Source organism: Agelaius tricolor, unplaced genomic scaffold, assembly GCF_023055355.1.
Source record: "Agelaius tricolor isolate 1412-34295 unplaced genomic scaffold, bAgeTri1.0.p SCAF_1, whole genome shotgun sequence".
Classification (NCBI taxonomy): Eukaryota; Metazoa; Chordata; class Aves; order Passeriformes; family Icteridae; genus Agelaius; species Agelaius tricolor.
The window spans coordinates 4,311,263-4,332,569 of record NW_027269261.1 but is presented as its reverse complement, the minus strand read 5'-3'; the positions used below and the strand labels follow the sequence as shown (position 1 = coordinate 4,332,569).

General features: G+C 44.8%; 1 protein-coding gene and 1 long non-coding RNA gene across 6 annotated transcripts in view; one reads left to right on the top strand and one right to left on the bottom strand.

Annotated features, from left to right (window-relative positions):
• Window positions 1–21,307, bottom strand: part of RTN4 (reticulon 4) — a 41,068-nt gene that overhangs the window by 5,845 nt on the left and 13,916 nt on the right. The window contains exons 2-5 of one of the 5 annotated variants that reach the window (XM_071449319.1): window positions 20,785–20,841; window positions 17,561–19,867; window positions 4,421–4,628; window positions 2,508–2,646 (exon numbers count right to left, since the gene is read on the bottom strand). In XM_071449319.1, coding sequence (XP_071305420.1) covers window positions 2,508–2,646; window positions 4,421–4,628; window positions 17,561–19,867; window positions 20,785–20,841 — 2,711 coding nt within the window. Of the gene's footprint in view, window positions 1–2,507; window positions 2,647–4,420; window positions 4,629–7,842; window positions 7,983–11,309; window positions 11,546–17,560; window positions 19,985–20,784; window positions 20,842–21,307 lie in introns of those variants that run through there. The other 4 variants (XM_071449237.1, XM_071449482.1, XM_071449563.1 and 1 more) reach the window with 4 other exon arrangements.
• LOC139601203 (uncharacterized) lies at window positions 8,114–11,323 on the top strand. The gene is made up of 2 exons (XR_011682849.1): window positions 8,114–8,180; window positions 11,151–11,323. It is a non-coding gene; the product is annotated as an uncharacterized lncRNA (long non-coding RNA).

Sequence of the window (21,307 nt, the reverse complement as noted above, 5' to 3'; positions counted from 1 at the left end):
TGAAACACCTCTAAATAAAGCTCTAAGACAAGAAAAAGAAAGCAGAAGGCAGCCCAGGACCCAGGCTTGGTCCTTCCAAGGACCTGCACATGAGTGAAAGGCCTGGGTGGCTGATGGACTGAAGCCACCTTTGCCAGCCAAAATGGGCAAATCCAGAAGTGCCCCATGCCCTCCTTTGCTACAGAATACTGAGAACACAGAGCTCTGCTGCTCAAAGCCTCAGCTGAGCATGAGCAGCAGTGCCCAGTGCCAGCACAGCCTTTACCAGGACAAAATGCAGCTTCTCCTGGGGCTCTGGCAAGGGCTCCTCTGCAGTTACTCCTCGAGAGCTGTGAGGAATTTCTCCTTGTGCTGCATAAATATTTAGAGTCCATTTTAAGACTTCCCTGACTGAAGCATTGTTTAATAAAGAAGAAAAAAATCTTAACAAGACAGATTTTACAGTCAGAACTATTACACACAATGAACTGACCTGCAGACACGTTCTACATTAGAGCTCTGTAACTTGAATTATACATAAACATGTGGTTTCCTACAGTGAAGATGTTTAAACTACACAAGCCAAGATATTTTTATTTTTGAAACCAGGGCCATTATATTACATAAGACCCTGGAATCCCAGTGTTCTCCTCGAGCACAAACTCTTCAAAATCAGTAACGTGTGCTTGTGAACTGTCCTGACATTCACTGGTTTCTGATAAAGGGTTGTTTCCAGCTACCATAAATTAGACTAATTAACCTACATAAAACACTTTAAATGTCAGAAGGAGAGAGGGGAAATGAATTAGTTCAGCTGAATAAACACATCTTTCCTATGGACTGTAGTATTTTAAGTGATTAGAGTGCCTTGAAGACATTGTGGCTGGAATTAACTCTGCTTCTAACATAATTCCTCCAGAAGGCCTTGTTTTCAGACCAGTGTTCACTGGAACAGCAGCTGGCTTCTCTCTGCTTCCTTCTCCTTTGCTGCAAGGGGTTGGGATCCCTACACAAAGGGTGTGAGAAATCTCCTAACTCAGACCAAGGCATGGACCACAAAGGGCTTGATCAGAAACACAAGTGACCTTGTGATTCTGGGTTTTTCTGGGCTGTGGATAATCAGATCCAAACAGGACTTTGGCAGCAGCACTATTGATCATGTCTCAAAAAACAGAAATGGCTGTGCAGAAAAGAATGCACAACCAGCTCCTCAAAAGGCTTTTCCTGCAAAGCCCTTCAGGAGCAGGGAGATTACTGCACAAGCCCAGGCCAATACTGCTCCTCCTCTCTCCCTCCTGAGAAAAGAAACGTGTCCCAGGAGCAGCAGAGCCTCCTTACACCTCCTCTTGCTTCCAGAGGGAGCCACCTCACTGCAGGAGCCTTGCAGGGCATCAGGTGCAGCTTTTCTGGCACAAACTGTGTTTAACTTCGAGCACAATGAGAAACTGGATCTGCAAACTCTGGGTAAGATTCCAAGATCTGCCTGCAGGTTTCTATTGCACAGTTACAACAAAGGCTTGGACAGCCTGCCTGGTTTTCCCCAGTTTCACAAGGAACCCCTCCCCCAACTCCACAACAACTCAAAAGGACTTTACAAAGCACTAAGTAAGGGGATTTACTGCAGGATAAATGCAAGTTTTTTCAAGAAGATTAAACAAACTGAAAAAGAAGTGCACAACACACTGCACTAGGTAAAGGAAACACCAGTTCCAAAAACAAAGAAAGGCTATTAAAGCTTGAAAGAAGAGAATACAATTTTCCCAGAACAAAACTGAAGGGTTTTCAGTCAATTCTTTTCTTTTGGAGGGGTTTTTTTGGGGTTGGGTTTTTTTTTTTTTGGTTACATTTTGTTTAATTTATTACCATTCTTCAGTCAGTTGTGCTCTGCCAATCCCATTAAATTCTACATGGATGGACTCCAGCTGTTACACAGCACTGCTCACACTGGGTAATTTGCAATCCCCATTTCAGTAACCCCCATCACTAAAACCAGCAGTTTTCACTCCCAAATCCAGGGGCTGGAACAAGTGTCCACCTTCCCAGTAACCCAAGGGCATCACTCAAGTCCTCACCATTCCAGCAGAAAGTGGAATGTTTAAAGACAGGGAGCTGTGCACTAAACACAAACAGAAAATCAACTCCAAAGCAGGCTGGGACAATCTAGGCCAGAGCCAGGTTTTGCAGAGAGACACACACACACACACACACATCGGCGACACAGCCCCAATGCCCAGACTGCAGCATGGCTTGTTTTTTTAGGAGATTCCTGCTGTGAGAGGCACCAGCAAGGAGTCAGAACAGGGAGCTGAGGCAGCCACAGCTCATTTCTGCTTTCCATATAGATCAAGTTATCCTTCACAGCCACCCCACCACAGCAGGCAGCACTCGATACCCAGCCTGCGCCGAACACCACCAAGAGCAAACTCCACCCAGTTATTTACTTAAGCAGAGGCACTGTTCATCCTGCAAGGAGCAGGAGGCTTTGCCAGCCTGGGTCAGCAGCAATGCCCTCACAGAGGCAAACTCACCTTGAGGGAATCCACCAGGTCATCGACGAGGAAGAGGCGCCGCAGCTCGCGGACGGTGCCGTTGACATGGCCCAGCACGACGTTGCTGTACTTCTGGATGAGCTCCTCTGACACGGCCACATCCGAGTCCAGGTAAGCCCTGCAGGACACAGCCAGGAAACCTCAGTGTCAAAGTGCTGCAAACCTGCTCTGTGTGTTAGATAGAACCTCCTTTTTGTGCTATGGAGAAACAAACCTCACACTGTGAGGAATGCTGAAAGGACAAACACAACTAACCTAAGTTATTCTTAGCCACCCAGTTTTTTCTCACTGCTATTTACTCAGTCACCTGCACCAGGCAAAAAAGAGGCAGGCTAAAACAAGATGGGGAAAAATCCTACAAAGGAACATACCCATCTCTGGAAGGCCCTTGTGGAATTACCATCAAGCTGTAACACACTGTAGCACAGCAAAATGAGCTAAATTTCTCATTTGCTAGAAATAATTCTTACAGCTAGTGAGAGCAGTTCTTTTACATAAAAGATATAAACCCTATCTGGTTATATGCTCTTTCCACTCCACTGTCACTTATCTGCAGTTGCAGTGGCTGTGGCAATTTGGAGTCTTTAAACAAAGTATAAATTATTTATCTAATGTGCACGCTGCAGGCAGAAGGACTAATGCAGCACATCTGTAAAATGGAGCTCATTTTACACTTGTTAAACTTTTGTTTAGGGGATTCTGCTTTAGGATGGTTTTGTTGGGGGATTTTTTAATATGAAAATTGCACAATGCTCCCATGTATGTCATTTAAGGCAAAGCTAAACATGACCTTGTGGCAAGTCCAAGACAAATGAAAATATTTCATATGGTAACTGCAGCAAGTGGCCATTTCAAGGCTACATTCTGCCATCCACCCTTGGCTTCCATCTGCTCACCCTCCCCAGCTCATCCACAGGATATTCAGCACCTGCACCAAAAATCCATTTCTTCTCACAGGATTTTTCAAGTAAAAATATCCTTCTTGTGGAGAAGCTATACAGAAAAAAGTAAGCAACCAGATATGCTGGATGAGAGTCTGGAAGCTACACAGGAATATCAATATTTATAGAAAAAGACTGCAGAAAGAGCACAGGTAGCACAAGTTCTGCTTGTTCTTGCTAAGAAAAAAGCTTGAAATTGTTGTTTAGATATGAGAAGTAAGTAAGATTTCAGCTGGGAATATTCACCCTAATGGGAGGGGCTTTTCCCCAGAATTTTGTCCCCCAGACTGGCTTCCACTGGAAAAGGAGCCACTGCACATGGTCTGGGAGGAATGGAGGGAAGCCTACATTTTGCTTTGCCTTACAGAAGATGGGAACACCACCAAATTAGTAAGAGGGCTGTAGATAGAGGGGCAAACAGGACTTTGTGAAAATTGCAAGAGGAGACTGAGCCATTTCACTCACTAATAACAGGGAGATGCAAGGCTGGGCAGAGTGGGACAGGGCTGGCAGGGAAACAGGAAACACACACTCCTGTAAGTCCTCCAACACAGATTAATAAGGTTTGATTCCTCTTAGGAGGCAGCTCTGCAGCAGTGGGTACCTGGACCCTGTCACTGACCTTGCAAGTGGGGAGCACAGCTACAAACTAAACCACACATTTTTAAGGTCTTGCAAGTTTCAAAAAGATTAAAGTACCCTTTTGTCATGCTTTAAACCCTGCTACATTTATTCTGATTTTTCCATCCCTTGTACCAAGGCCTCAGTCCCTTTTCTGAATTTACTGTATGACTCCTGAGAAAATCTGAAAGTGGGGAACACATATTTCATTGCACAGTCTATTTTTGTTATTATGCAACATCTTAACAGCATGTGTCACCCACTGCTTCTAGCAGTACCAGCACTGCTGCTCTCCAAAACAACACAGTTCTGCTTAAAGAAAAGTCTCACCTGAAGGGGTGGCCCTCATCAGACTTCTGGATTGCCTGGATGACTCCCTTGTATATCCTAAAGCTGATGGTGACAGAGAGCAGGGCCAGGGCGATGTAGGCTGTGACGCTGACAATGCTGAACACTGTTAATGAGAGCAGCAGGAACAGGCTGGCTCCAAACACCACCCCGGTCTTCTTGATGTCTCGCCAGTAAAGGAGGTCAACAACTACAATGGAAAAGAGGTAAGAAATTAGAACAAGACATCTTTGGCATTCATATCAAGGCAGTAATTTTTCATTATTCACTCGACTGCTGAGAGTCACCAAGAGTGGAGCTTGCAAACCCCTGTCAAACCAGAGCTGAAACCACAACTAGAAATAGGTTATTTAGTACTGGTCAGCTCTGGACCTCAGATTATTTGGATTACTGCTATTAGGATTACCCAGATGCAATTGTTTAAATTTTAAAACAATGCTGCCCTTAAGCAATGTCAGAATTCATCTCTTCAGCTCCTGTGCTGTGTTCTGCACCAGAACCACAGTTTGTGCTTCATTTCCTCTCATTGTTGGGCATTTTGTGGAGGTCACTCCCTGAAGAGATTGATTCCAATTCCCTCTGAGGACAGATAACAAGACACCAACAGATCTCAAAACCATTATAGCTTTCCAAGCCTGGTAGAGGCAAAGGCACTGCTCAAAGACTCATTAACAGTTCATTTTGTTTTCTTTTGATGGAAGCATTCCCATGGGAGTTTATAATGTTGATTATGGGTGACAGACTGAGCCATCAAGAGGGAATACTCTCCCTGAAATGTCAATCCAGGCTAAATCTGCTGTGCTCCAATGCAGAAGACTTCATTTGCAAACCAAGTTTAGTTTTCCTTAAGTGACCCTCATTAGAGAACACAATATTATGCCATTTTTAGCATCACTGTTCAGAGCAAAGTACACCCTTGCACAAGGGATAGGTGATGGCTTAACACAAACACACCCACTGCAGATCTGTCTGTTAACAGCAATAACCGAGTAGAGACAGAGTTCAAGATGAATTACAGAAACCTATCACTATTGCACTGCACATTTAGTAATCCTGCCTCATCCTAAACGTCACCAAAATTAACTGTAAAGCAGTTAATCACAGCTTGGAACAGATTATTTGGATGACTGTAAAAACATTTTTAGAAGTAGAATTTGTCTAGTATTTCTTGCAGGATGAAAACACAGTCATGCTCCAACATCCAACACCTGGTAGTCTGTGTAGGGCAAAGTCTGTGTAACCCTTTTGTAGGTACAACATGCCAAAGCCCCTGGGGCTGGGGTGTGTTTTCCCACACTTTCAGAAGAGCTGAAGTTCTTCCCAGTTATTCTGACATGGAAACTATACAGCATAGCAGGAAAATGAAAACCACGGTCAGAAACTTAAACCCACCCTAATGCAAAGTATCTAACCTCAATATTTAATTCACATTTCAGCAGAAGTTTCCTGCAGCCCCACAGACAGAGCCAGGTTCCAGCTGCACCAACACCTTCAGTTTATCACAGACCAGAAGTGCTGTGGAAAGAACAGCCTCACCCTTCCAGCACCATCCATCCCACTCCTTTCTTCCAGCCTGGCTGCCTGTGCTGTGCCAAAGCCATCCCAGCAGGCAGGAGCCAGGCAGAGCAGGGCCTGGCGCTGCCACCATGTGACTGCACAAACATATGGGGGCAGAGATAGAGCAGCACTGCCCGGAGGCAACGCTCCTGCTCTCCCAGCGCCTCCAATCCAAACTCCTCCTGCCACTGCAGCCCAGGCTCCAAGCAACACAACCTTCCATGAATATTTGTAAAAATCAAACAAATAAAATCAAGTCATTGTAGATCTGCTGTTGTGTGGGTTGCAATCCCAAAATTTAACTTTTTGTTTCGGTTTTTCCTTTGCTTCCAGACACAAAAGAATCGATTATTGTCTCTGCACACCTTGCATTAAACATCAACAAAATGGTGTGACTGACCTAAGAATCCTTGTAAACCTGCAAACCTAAACTGAGCTGCAAGGAGCCTCAACACCTGGGTGAGGTCTTCACAACCAGTCTGGCCAAAACCAGTGGATTTTGTGCTCTTAAATCATGTAAGGAATCTTTAAAAGAAATAAAAACAGCCCTCTTTTTTTTGAGCATTTGCTGCAAGTATTAAAACTGTGTTTATTTTTAAATGCTGCAATTTGAGCATCCATGCACTCGAAATTGGTGCTGCCCCTGTATCAGGTGACACATTCAGTATGAGCCCTGCTCCTCTGCCTGCAGACAGCTTTACCTCTGTAAAAGAGCTGCTCCCTCCTCTCTGCACAGCTTTAAAGCTGTGGCTTCTTCATAGGAAATGACTAATTCCATGCATTAATGCATTATTCCAGCTATAAGGAATGTAAAAAGAGCAATTCATCTGTGTGACAGTTCCAGAATGTCAGAAACAAAGGTGCATTGCTGGAATTAAAGCACACAGCAAAAGCCAAACGGCCTTTAGCGACCATCAAGTCTTTTGTTCTCGGTAATCAATAAGAAAAATCCCCACGCCAGGAGCTCCCGGACCAGTTAAGCTGCTCATAAAACATTTTTCCTCATTTCATCTCCACTCCCTTTGGAGAAGGACCAAACGAGCGGAGGTTTAATGACATACGGATCTGGTATCATCATAAATTCCTCAAAGGAAATTCGGTGTTTAAGTCACTGAAAAACGGCTTTGTAATTCTGCAGTCCAGGAAAGCAGATGAAGCCACTCATCTGTATTCTCTAATTGATCAGAAACAAGTTATTTGCATTTATTTTGCCAGGAAAAGATTAAAAGCATTACTAGAAGCAGCTTTCTGGTTTTAACTTACATGCAAGATATTCACAGCAGATTAAAAATAAAACCAGAAACAGAAAAAACCCAAACCCATTTTCAGCAACAGCCCTGCAACATCTTTCCTTATGGAAACAGTTCTGAGCTGCATTTTACACAATATGAAGTATAATAAAATAAATAATATTAATGCACGTCTTGCAGGCCTATTCTAAAACAAGAACAGCTGCCTACATTTGGTAAGCACGAACTGTCACTTGGCACGTCTAAAAATAGTCTTGTACCATCCGTGCCTTACATGCACAACTCATCCAGTTACATTTTGCTTTTAAAGCAAGTGCTGCGATCGCTTTGGCGCTGTATTTTTTAAAGCCTTTTCCTTTCAGATATTTAACTTAAAACTGAGCAAGTCATATCGGGTTTTAATGACAAAAACAAGCGGTCTGATATATTCAACCTGATAAACCTCTTTATAAAAACCCCTGAACCAAGCAACCTTATCTTGATTTTTGGGGGGTTTTTGTTCGGTTTTTATTTTTTTAAGAAAGAGCAATTAAAAGCGAGACCTACGATCGAGCCGAGCTCAGGTGTAGCACAGAAAAGCAGGAAAAAGGAACTAACCCGTTTTGGCATCCATCTTGAGCGTGCTGCGAGCACCCAGCCCTGGCACGGCTCCGCTCCCGGCGCTTTCCACTTCCTGCGAGGGCGCTCGGAGGTCGGAGCTACGCAACCTCCGCCCGCTGCCATGGCAGAGCCGCCAATGGCCGCCTGCGCCTGAGCCCTCGCAATGCGGCTGCACAATGAACAACCAACAAGTCCCCTCTAGCCGGCATTTACAGCCCAACAGACCCCGCGCTTCAGCGCCAAAGAAAGGCTGCCTGTGTCAAAGGGGAGGGGAGAAAAAAGCACTGTGCGATTTACAGGCGTTGTTCCACTGGAACCTTTCTGTGACGTGAGAGGTAGGCGCGGATCCTTTCTGTTCTCCTAGGAACAGCGAGGGGCACAGGGAAGAGCCTTTCATGGCTCAGTCTAGCGTTGTGCCGATAGAGAAATGGGCCACAGCGCTGAGAAGCGGCAGCTTTCGGCACGGCTGCAGCACAATGAATGTCCCATCTGTCACCGAGCAGGAAAAGCTGCTGGGCAGAAAATCCACAACCACAAATTGCTCAGAGAGGCCTTTTCCACTTTCATATTCACACAGGATGTGATCTTGAGGGTTTCTACTGATCTCTGTGCAGAGAATCCGAGTGCTGACCCCACACTGCCCAACCCCCAGGAGAAGCCATCAACCATCCAGTGGTTGGTGTGTCGAGCACCACCAGAGCCTGGGCTTTGACGTTTTCAAGGCTTCTTGCACCAGGGTTATTATTCAAAATCCTGGTTAACATCCTAACAGGAGCAGAGACTGGGCCACAAAATTGCAGCCTCCATTTACCCTCATCAGATGCGTCAGAAGCCAGTTTGGTCCTTGAGTGTCTCCTTGCAAGCCAGGAACAACACCAGCTCCTGGCTGGAGAAACTGGGTGGTGACAGCAGGACTGCAAGTGGTGCCAAGCACGTGGGACTGCCACCAACAGAGCTGTCCCTGTCCCAGGCAAAGGCATCCCCGTGGAGCAGCACATCCAGCAGAGCCATGGGCAGGTGGCTCCAGCTGGGTGCCAGAGGGCACAGAACAAGGCTGCACCACGCACAGCTCAGGCTTGGCACATCTGCACCACAACCCCACAAAAGAAGTGATACAGGTCTCACAAGTACATGCTAGAACAAGGCAAACACTACCACACTCTCAAAAAAAACAAAAAAAAATCCCAAATACTACCTAATGAGCCAAAGCAACGTTTTCCTTTCATTTCTATTTGACCAGATACTCGTGCATGTGTGCACAATGTACCAACTGGGAAAACCATTCCAAAGCCCCAGTTATTCAAGGTTGCCGCCTATGCAATCTTTGGCATCAGTTAACTAAGTTAAACCAAAATTCAGATAGATTTCTGCTCATTAATTAGAAAAGAATGCTGGGATAACCTGGAAGTATAGCTGTGCTGTTCACCATATCATCATATCAATATTCAGCCATTAAAACCTGACAATTCCTTGAAATCATTAAAAATTAAATAATAAATGTTACTTTTAGTACTAATTACTCCATAGGGCCTATCTTCAAGAGCATTAAAAATTAAAATCATGCTGCTCCCAGGGTAGACCCGTTTCCTCCTATCTATCTCTAGATGATCAATACCACAGATATTAATCAATGCCAAAGGTTGTACCACTTGCATTATGCTTGTTCCTCAACTACAACACATTCACCAAATCTAAATTTAAGATGATATTCATTCGGAAGTAGTGTTTCAGCTGCAAAGTCCAACTATAAATTGTACTTTTTGCTCTTCTCTGGTTTTAGATTTAAAATTTCTTTTAGTAATTTTTTAGCATGGAAAGAAGCATGTTGCAATATTTGCTTCTATATTTATTTTGGGGCTGGATGAATAGTGCAATCAGTCCCTGAACTTTACCCATCATTTTCCATGCTACTGGAGCCTGACCTAAGAAAGGAAGAATGTGAAACACAGTATCTTCATCTTGGTTCTAAACAAAAAACCCCCTCTAAACCAGGCTTCAACAGCAGCTGCAACAGGAGAAGAACCAGGGTCTTCTGCTTCCCCCAAACCTTTCATTTCTGCTTCCATTTTCTTTTAGACCTGATCTCTGCTCAGGATGGGAAATTCAGGGGTTTTAAACCAAAACAGACTCCATTATTCTCAAGGCCTCAAATTCCAGGATTGGAAATGTGCTTTCAGATCAGCAACCCCTGCCAGGCTGGTTATAAAAGAAACCTGAAAATTAGGCCTGAAGACATAAAAAGGGAACTTGCCTTCCAATTTTTACCAAAACCTTCTGACCTCAGCCCTCTTTTTTTTTTTTTCTCCTTTCCTTTCTTTTTTCCCCATCTCCACAAATTTCAGGCCTGACGTATGAAGTCTTGAACATTTAAATTACTTACATGTCAACAACAATATATTACTAAACACTGCATCATATTTCTCCTGATATTTTCCAGCCCTTTAATAAAAGATTAAACCTTAAGAACCTGATTTTGCAGAGGCAAGGGATCAAAAAAAGTCCTTCAGGACTTTTTTTGGTATATATTTAGGTTCTGGAAAAGCATTCTAGGGATTTCAGAGCAATGGCAATTTTGTCCAAGTAGAACATAAAAAACCCCAGATTTTGAGCAATAATTCCCAAAAAAAGAGGAAAATGTCACAAGCACCAAGCACGACAGGGCCCTTTAAAATATATTTAAGTATCCAGAGATAATTTTTTTAAAGCTTGTCCTGTTGGTAAAGTATGAAGATTACTTATTCAAATAAGGCTTAAACTCTAACACACTGAGCACTAATGTAATGATCCACAGAGATTTACACTGGAGATCTCCCATTGGTGCTTACAGGAACAAAGGTCAGCACCACACTAATTTAAGGTCAGCTACTTATTTACCTAAAACAATTTAATATTATGGCTGTAAATTCTGAAAAATCAGACACAGTTTTACCTAGAATTTGACAGAATTATGAAAGATCCAAAGCAAATGGGATTAAGGGTATGTTTCAAACAGATTTTTAGAGAAAATATCCCCACCCTGCTGTGGTCTGCATGCAATTTCTCCTCTTAAAAATATTAAAACATGACCTGCAAATTACGTGGGGTTTTACAGTTAATGGATAGTATTGTTAGATTATTAATAGTCTCGAAATTTCCAAGCAGCACGGACTAAACTGAGACTACGCTGGTATTTGTGCCGTGCATACCAAAACAAGCCCTTCATTAACATGCTCTGTAGGACTGGAAAAGATCTGCAGTGTCACACGAGCCATTTCACCTACATAAAGTATTTATTCTTCTGCATTGCTCCTCTTTACCCATTTTAGCCTGCAGCTTTTCTAATTCTGCACGTGGCACAAAGAGACTCCACACCTTCGGCTACATTTCACAATCAAATAAATACATGCTACAGACACCATTTGCTGAAAACGACCCGCGGCATCTCAAAGGAATAAAATAAGCAAAGAAGGTGAAAGAATAAATACCCTTATCCTTCCAACTGCTCGGCTGACTGTCCATCTCTCCAGCTGGGATTATCAATTATGCATTCCAAGAGGGGAGAGCTGCGGGAGAAGTGCCCTGCAGCCCAGGGAGGGAACCATGGGCTTCCCCGGGCTCCGCAGTGGTGCTGCACTGGTGCTGCAGGAGCGGGTCAGCTGACGGGGTGTGGAGCTGACGCAGTGCTGGCACCGCACGGCCCCGCTGCGCCCGGAGCGGCGGCACGGGGGGAGCGGCTCCTCCCGGCACGGAGCGGCGGCACGGGGGGAACGGCTCCTCCCGGCCCCTCCGGCACGGCGGCACCGGCTCCTCCCGGCCCCGGGAGCGGCTCCGCCCGGCACGGAGCGCTGGCACGGCGGGAGCGGCTCCTCCGGCACGGCGGCCCCGCTGCACGGACGGCAGCGAGGGCTGCAGAGCCCGGCCGCGCTAAGCGGCTTTTCGCCGCCCGGCTAAAAGTAGTCACCAGACGAGCTTTAAATAGATTGCTTTTCAAACAGAGGTTCGAAGGCGTTTACAAACCTCCCAGATGTATGGCTTCCCCTCGGGTTTCTGTAAACTAATGTCTGCCTGCTGGAGGACTAACAGAGACGTCTTTGTAACACTTCTCCCTTCACAACAAGCAGCGTGAAGGGAAATAGAAAAGGACCCTTTCTGTGCCTGGAACAAAAGCAGAGGCTCATGAAGAACACGATTAATCCTTTTGCTGGTATCTTTAGTCCCCAGGAGCTGCTCAGCCGTATTTATTCCTCTTAAGGAAGGCTGCAGAAAAAGTTACTCAGCCCTTTACCTAATTCCTACCAGCAAACACCTTCCCCTTTTTAATTTTACATCAGCATTCTCTGTTGGCAGCTGCAGACCTGACAATTAACTGTTCCCTTCATTTAAATAAAAACAGGAACCTGACAGTTTGCAGTACCAACATACAGAAAGTAACATTTGGGAAGTGTTGCACAAACAGGAGAGGAACGTGAACTACAACTCCAAATGTGAAAGAGAAGAGCTGTGGCAATCCTGATGTCATTTTGTTTCCATCCCTGCTGAAAAAACCCACAATTTCTTTTCCAGTTTGGATTTTCCTCTTAAAATCTGGAGCTAACAACAGGAAGCTAAAATCTTCCCAGGACTGCTCCTAAGCCTCTTAAAAATCTAATACACCATTTTCTTAAGAACTAGTAAAGGGCATTCCCACATTTTCATGAAAATACTGTAGAGACCAGGAGGGCTAGAGATCCCAATTCAGACCTTAAATTGACAGTTTCACTTTTTAGTAGCACAATCTTGCATTGAGAAAGATTACTATAAAGAGACCCAAAACCCCTGGTTTTGACTTCAACTGCTACATAAATTTAAGGCCTCCTTTGACAGCAAGACCAGTTACATCTCTTTTTAACTTATACAAGGATGTGCATTTCAGTCCCATTTTCAACAGGTAAATCCAAACAAATCCAAAATAGGAGGGAAGTAGGGAGTGTAGATTCAAACATCACAGCGCAAGCAAACGTGAAGAGTTGCACTGTACAAAAAAATAAAAGTACAAAATATGTCTGAGAATCTGTGTCTGTCTTCAAGCTGAACTGGAAACCACCAAAACCTGAGTCCCCCTCCATATTTGCACTGTCACTAAACTTACCAAAAACATTGTGCTTTCAAAGGTCTTTCCATTAATTATCAAATGTCCAAAGATACCAAATTAAAGCTTCTTCATTTCATGTTTATATTCTTTATATCTTATACTTAACATAGTGCATTTATGCAACTCTAACCAGAGTTTGTTGTGGCCACAGCAGAGCAGCTGCACCACCAGTCCTGTTTGTCCCATCTCCAGTGTCCCTCACTGCCTCCAGGAGTGCCTCCCTGGCCTCCAGATCCTCCTCTTGCCTCTCTGCATACTCGGTGCTCATTCTCACCCCTCCATGCAAACACACCCAGAATGAGCCCATCTCAGGCAAGAGGGGCCCCTACTCTGCACACATAACCTGGGCACCAGCAGTGGCAAACCTCAGGAGGAGCTCTGTTTTCAGCAGGGATACTGCAGCCCTGCCCCTAGAGCACGTTTGAACACCAAGTACAGAGGAGGTGCCATTATCAGGTCCCCCAGAGCAGTCAGACACAATCAGTTCTGGACACGTGTCATGGCACACCCCAGCTCCACGGAGCCCTGCCTGGCAGGGTGAGTGCTTTACTCACTCCCTACTCACACATTGAACACCCTGAGTAGGGCACTGAGAAGAGCCCTGCAGATCCCTCTGTGCTGGTGCCTACCTGGCAGAGTTGGCAACTTGGCCCAAATGCTCCATTTTCTCCCTAATTGTGCCACTCTGAAGGAACTTCCTCAGGCTTTGCTCTTTTAGCAGCCTCATGGCACAAGTCTTTGCCTCTCAACAGGGGCACAAGAGATCTAATAAAACACAGCAGCTCTGTGTCTTTCCTTCAGAAACATTTCACTCGTTGGGTTTGGTTTTTTCCCCTCATTCCTCCTCCTCCTCCTCTGCAAATTCTCTTCCCTCTGGAACTCTCCCTTTATTACTATTTATCTGGTAGCATAAAAGATGACCTGAACAAGCAAAGAATCTAAGAGTACAATGAGATGAAATTAAATCGAGATATTTTATGGTGAATTAAATGGAATTTTACCAATCTGCTTCTGAAAGAAACTCAGAGATGTTCCCCTCATTTTTTTCTCCAGTGAAAAACAACAAACAAACCCAAACATCTATCTGCTGAGTGGTGCCATTTAACTCACCACAAACACAGAAAATGACAGAAATCCCCCAAGTGGGTACAGCTGGTATCAGGCAGAACTTCTCACGTCCTTTAAGATTCACACAACTGCAATGACCTGGTTTCTATTACAGCATCACAGGAAGTATTTGGTTTCTGCCCCCATGTTGTAGGAGAAAAAAGAAAGATTCAGCATTAGTACCACCCTCTCAAAGCACATTTCCCACCTGGGCTTCACCTTTGTATTTGCCCCCCCAAGAAAATCCAGGAACTGTAAAATATAATTAATTAGCTGCATTTCTGAGTGCCTGTAATGAAAGCAAATAACCAGTTAGATTTAATCTGAAGGGAATGTCTACAGAGCTCGTGGTCAAACCCACCATAAAACAAGGGTGTTCTGGGAAACTGAGTGTCTTGATGGTAAAGATCTCAACGTTACTTCTAAATATTATTGTAATACTCAGCATGGACACACTGAGGGATTTAAACTGCCAATTTCCATTTTAGTACATAACTTTGTTGTGGCCAGAGGTTTTGAGTCTGTAATTCAATAATATCAATAATATAAAAACCTCCACATCCCATCAATCAAAACCAGGTTTGTGGAAAGCATGGGCTTGGGAAGGATTAATGCTCTGTATGAGAGAAGAAAGTCTGTGCAACAGAAGGGCTGGGATAGGTAATGTGTATATTTAGCTTTCACCTCTCAAACTCATCTCAGGAGTTGGGAATTTCTCCAAACCTGATGGATCCCTTCCTGTCCGGCAGGCGCTGAGGTCCCACCGCGGTGACAAACACTAGATGGCATCAGAGCCCTGTCCCACAGGCTGGCCCTGATCCATGGCTCCCCATGCCTGGTGCTCACACCTCCTGCGGGAGCTGGGCAGCAGCACCTGCACCCCCAGGACCTGCCCTCGGAGCTCCCAGCTTATCAGGCAGTGCTCTGATGGAGCTCAGGAATGCCAGTTTGAGTCTAGGGAGGGGGACAGAGAAGCGAGGCTGTTTGCTCAAAGCCAAATACAGCAGCTACCGAGAAATACAAACTTGGGGGGGAAAAAAAAAATCACTGTATTCAAGACAGCAGAAATTGCTGGTGTTGCAGGGGTTGTTTACCCTTAAAATTGTTCCAGTTTTACATACAGTTCTGGGTTTGGGATTTTTTGCTTTTGTGTTTCTTAAATCTGTCCAGGTTACCCAAGGGTGTGCCAGGCACCATTTAACAAACCTCCTTCTACCCAGACACTTTTCAAAGCTTTACATTTGCTTCAGTGAGCTGGATAAGTTAAAGAAGTATCTGCAACCTTTTTAAAATCCCTGTTAGCTCCCCACAGTCCACTGGGGCTGTGGGAAGTTACAACACACTGGCATTTAGGTTAGCTTCCAAAAACCAGCACTGTTAAGTAAGCATTCCAGAACCTTGGATTTAAGTGCACCAGTAAGGCAGCTCAGATTAAAGCTTTAACAAGCATCAGTCACACCATCACACCAGCTGAATTCCACAAGTCTTAAGACACAGTGAAATCTATTTCAGTTCCACTGATGGGCAGGAAAAAAAAACCCCAAAGAACAAAGGTAGACTCAGAAGGCCAAACACATGCACAAATGCACTTGGCCTTGTGATGAACAATCCCTCCTTGTTAGTTCTTCAATGAAATTGTGCCTAAGCAGTGTGGTATTTAAAGCAGACAACTGATGTTGTTTGTGGCTTGTCTCAGAAGTCCGGTTCTGTATTTTGCAACACAATAGTGTGTGGAGAAAAATCCAGAAAAAAAAGGTACATTTTTGAGTCAGTATTCTCATCTATTTAGCTTTAAGCAAGTGTTCCTCTGGTGTAAAGCAAAATAATTTCTTCCCAAACAACATAGCCTGTCAGAAATGCAAAGTGCAGCTGCTCTCCAGAGTGAACACAACAGTGAGAGGCTGCAGCTCCCAGCACACAGGACAGAGCTGGGCCCTGTCCCTGCACTGGGCCATGGATGGCAGAGCAATGGCACTGCTCAAATCCTCTCTGCTCTGGCAGCTGGGTCTGTGCAGCTTCTGGGGCAGCTTCCCACAGATGGGAGAGCAGCAGCTGTGTCACCTCAGGGCCACAGGGAGGGGCTGCCACCCCCAGCCTGCTGCATCTATGCAACGATTAAAGACCCTTCCAAAGGTCTCCCTTTAAAAAAACTAACACAAAAGCTCTTCTATTAAGTGCAGTGGTTTGCTTTAGCTTTTTTTTTAAGTAGTCTGAGCTCCAAGCCATTAACCCCTTGACATGAAGCCCAAGACATACAGCTGCTCTCTAGACAGGTCTATCTGCTGGAGGCCTGAGGAGCCTTCACAGAACACACCAGGAGTTTTAACAATGCAGATTTATCAATGAAGTTTTATCCCAAGCCAAGGGAAAAGCAAAACTCTCTCCTTTCTGCCTTACCTGTACGTATAGAGGAGGTGAGACAGGAGAAATGGCAAAGGTAAATATAAAAAAAATACATCTTTACCTTATTTCCCAAACCTGTTTCAATGGCACCAACACTGATGTTCACTTCAACATGCACCTGCTGTTCCCTTCTAACTCAGGGTATTCTGTAATCCTATTTTATGAACTGTAGGCTGCAGCTACTGCATAAATACAGTACTGCTGCTGAGTCAAACTATCTCCTGCTTTTCTATTTAGAGCACTGTGCTTTCTGCAGTAGGTGTTTTTTTTTTTTGGTGTGCTTGCTTCTGGTCAAAGCTTAAGTAGCAGCAGAGTGCTGCAATATCAAAAAACAAAATACTCCTCTAGACTACAAAAAGCTGGGAAATCATGAGGTGTTCAGTTTAGAGAAAAGATTACAACTCCCTGATACTATAACTGCACATTACTGTAAGAAAAATTAACTATACTGAAGTGCAAGCCCACCTGAAAAGATAAACAGAAATTAATACCTGTGCTGTACAGAAACCAATTTTAGTGTTTGCAGAACACTCAACTTAATGACCACTTTTTCAGTATAACCTGCACACTAAGCTCCCTCATGTTCACCCTTTGTTTAAACCACAGGCTGGAGATTCACAGGCTCTTTTCCAGATTCCAGGCACACACAGGAGCAGCAGGGGTATTTTCCTGAGTTTTACACTCTGATGTCTGAACTGTTAATGAAAAGGAAGAAATGCCTCTTCAAATCATGTGCACACAGCACCCCAGATTCAGAGGTTGGGAGGCCACCCCATGCCCAGCCTGGGGACAACCATGGAAGGGCCTGCAGTGGACAGTCACTGCAGTCACTTATTTCTGCATCCACAGACAATGAGCAGCAGATCTGGAGGAGAAACCTGGAGATGCTGAGTCCATCCCTGATAAACAGAAAAAAGGTACTAAAGCAATCAGAATATGAAAAAGGTACAAGTGCAGGCACTGACATTTTCTGTTACCCTTGGCCTACAGAGAAGTTTACAGAAAGTGATTTAAAAAGAATAAGTCAAGGCATGCTTAAGTTTAGCTAAAGAATTATGCAGATCAGCAAACTGCAAGACAGCATACACAGATTACCTGAAGACTTATTCAGCTTTGCTGAAAATACAGCAGTAGGTTTTTTCTTTTCTTTAACAGAAGCAGCTTCTTTCTCAGCTTCCTTCTCAAAAGCTCCTGGTTTTACTACACTGACTATCTCTTTTTCAGCAGATAAAGGTGAGGTATCTGTGGCTGGTAAGGACATGGTGGATACTTCAGGCACTTCTCTGTCCACAGCCTCCAAAGACTTTTTCAAGGCATTGCTGTCTTCCTCAGCTTTTACTTCTACATTCTTCACAGACAGATCACAGGGCAGCTCTGGGCAAGGCAGCTGCTTCTCACCCTGCATCACCTTACTGATGTCTTCATCTTTGTGCATCGTTTCTTGGTCAGTGGCTTCTGTCACAAACTCAGGAACAGCTTTAGGATGTCCTAACATCACAAAGTCTTCTTCCACTGAGACTGGGGAAGACTCCATGGGTGAGAGAGCTTTGTCATCTCCCGTTTTTGGTTCCATAGCAACAGATACATCAGCTGAATAAGCCAAAGCATCCAGCTCTTCCATTTGAAGAGGAATCTTATCTGCCTTGGCTATTTTTGCAGGTATTGGCTCAGATGGTGGAGCAGCAACAATTTTGGAAGAGTCCAGCTCGGGTTGGAACGACTCTAGATAAGGCTTGCCCGTGGCAGCTACTGAATCCACCAGTCCTTCCTCCTCACGTTCTTCATCAGTTGCAATACTCTCAGTGGATTTACTTTTTAAGAGGAGAGATGGATCTTCACTTGCTTCCTCAGCAAAGTCAGATATCATTTGGCTATTAAACAGGCCAGCTTTTCCAAACTGTGGAGATGGGGTTCCATCTAGTTCCTTGTCTTCAGGCACATCCTGAGAAATGCTTTCTGCTACCGGTGTCTTTGAATACTCTGTGAAAGATGGAGGAGATTCACCAGAGACCTTTGTTCCCTTAATTAAGTCACATGCAATAGATATATAAGGAGTCTCCAGATCTTCAGGAGTGGTGCTACTCTCATCATCCGGTTGCTTAAACGCCAATGTCTCCTTTGCTTCCTGGGCCTGTGTCAGTGGGACATTCACTGCCTCTTGGTATACAGGAGGTTTTTCAGCCTCTTTTACATTCTCATACTTGGCAGTGGGCATAAATGTTTCTAGTGGGGAAGCTTCCAGCTGCACAGCAGATGCCTCTGCCCCAGCAGTGCCGGTGCTCAGCGGTGCTTCCATAACAATATCGGGCAATATGGGCGACGGAGCGGCCTCCGAGCCTTCGAAGGAGGGGCAGATTTGTGCCGCAGGTTTCAGAGTCTCCTGCGCCGCCTCCGAGGTTTGCACCAAATCGATCTTGGTTTCGTAAGCCAGCTTTGTGCAGGCTGCATCGTGCATCTCGTAGGCCTCCTGCACCAGGTCAGGAGTGAGACCCTCGGGCATGTTTGTGGTGCTGTCAGGTGTCACTGGCAGGACCCCCTGTGCTTTAGCAGCGTCAGCTCCCTGCCCTTCCTGCCCACCTGCTCCAGCAGCAAAATCACCTTGCTCTGGGCCCGTCTGAGCTTTCAGTTCTGCAATCTTTTTCTCATCGTCGGTTCTATTTTCTGAAATGCCTTCCTCTAGTGGAGAAAGAGATTTGCCTTTGTTACCACCAGGACTTGGAGAAGAGTCAAATTTAGTACAAGTGATGTAAGGTTCTTTTACAGCTTCTGGGGTGCTTGGGAAGGAGGGCTCTTCAGCACTGCCTTCACTGTCTCTTTCGTAATCCTTCTGCACAGTCAGCTTACCCACGCCATACTTGTCATCCAAACTGCTCTCCAGCTTGGCATCTATCTTCCTTTCAACATCCTCTCTCATGCTGCTCAGTCCATGACTAGCACCTTTGACTTCCCATATTGGCTCAAATGGTTTGAAGTCTGCATATTCTTCCCTCCTAAGAGGGTCTTCTTTCAGCATCCCTTTTTCAACATGATCACCACCTCCTCTGTACTTGTCTTTGTTATAGAAGAGATCTTCCTCATTTCTTTCAAATATATCTTGGGGAGACTCTGGAGACATTTTCAGCTGCTCTGCAGGTGTTTTCTCCAGGTTAGGTAATTCTTCAGGGCCCTCTAGCTGTATTTTTTCTTTAGCTGGAGATAAAATGGCTGCTGCTTCTTTAGCAAATGGGGGCTGTGAGTATTTCATCTCAGAAATGTCTTTTTCATTTCCCTCTGCAAGAAAGGGGTTTGTGGCATTTTTCATAGGTTCTTTATAAACCTCACTGGAGCTCTCTTTGTAAGTGCCTCTTGCAGGAAATCCATCTGAGAGGGTACCAAAGGCTGCGTGCTCTTTAAAGGGATCAGCTGAGAGAGGAGAGAAGGAGGGAAGAGAAGGAGCAGGCTCAAGCGGGACTGCAGTAAAATCCTCTTGCCCCAGCGCCTTAGTGCTACCTGGCTGCTCCTGCAAGTCCATAACTTTTTCTGTGACCATGGATAGAAAGGAAAGTTAGAGAATGCAAGTGCTCTTAAAGTCAGTGCAAACTTTCAACAGGTTCACATGATTTTAGCTACTAAAAGGCTCTCCCAAGCTCTAGCGTGGATACTATGAGCCATTAATACACACTATCACTTAAAGCTACTCTACTTCACTTCTAGCAGAGAAGTGAGCGAGAGGCTCAAGGAGCAGCAACTTTATGCAGTGCAAAGATCTCAGTAAAGCTGAAGATGTCAGACAGTACAGGGGCAATATTAACAAAGCCAGAACAGGAGGGTGGCAAGGGCAGACAGAGACAGGGGGTGTGTGGATGCTTGGGCATAAACATATTGCACAAACATGTGCCAGCAAAGCCTTTTTTTGACACCTTTTTTAAAATTTGTGGATGGTGCACTTAATAAAAACCACTAAATCAATACTATAGGTGAAAATGTTACTTCTTTAAAATACTGCAGAAAGTCACTATAGATTAAATCTTTCTGCTAAATCAGTAAAGCAACTATGCTCTGAGGTATTAACCTGTTAACAGTACCAACTTCTCTCCTACATCAAGGGTCCAAGAATTCACAGATGGCTGGATTCTTGTTTATAAAACAGTTTACAATGTTAACAAATGAATACATATTAAAATCTGGAATAGATCAACCAAAAAGTCCAAACTGAAAAATGTGACAGAGGCTATTCTTGGACCCATGCTGACTTTTAGTAGAAGCAGACTAGTGGGAAAGGGTTAATGAGGTCAGAAAGGCAGAAGGTACTCAGACAAAGGGGAGCAGAAAGAACTTGCCTGCAGAGGAGTGCATCAGAGGCGCAGGTGTAGCAGGAAGAGCAAAAAGGGTCTCATCTGAAAAACAAACAAATAACCTCAGCAGAAGGAAGGGCCAGGGTGAAGAGGGGAGAAAGCACTCAAGGAGTCAGTTCCCAGTAAACCCAACAGATAGACAGCCAACACCCAAGAGAACCAGGGAACACCATCAGCAGAGCCAGGTGATTTGGGAGAGCCCACACCCAGATTTCCCCATTCACAATGGGATCTGTACTGAGGGATCTCCACCCTCCAAGCCAGTGGCCAGCCATAGGGTGAGACACACCTTGGCAGCTACTCTTATTTTCATTCCCTTGCACACTACTGGGCAGCCACTGCTGCCATTGCCAGGGGCACACTTACTTAGCTCTCCCCACCCAAGGTCTCCTCACACCCCCACACTTGTGTGAGAGCAGCCCCAACAAACTCCATCAAACACTGGTGAAAGTTCAATGACTAAAGCAAGCTCTGAAACATCCCACAAACACAGCACTCCTCAGGCACA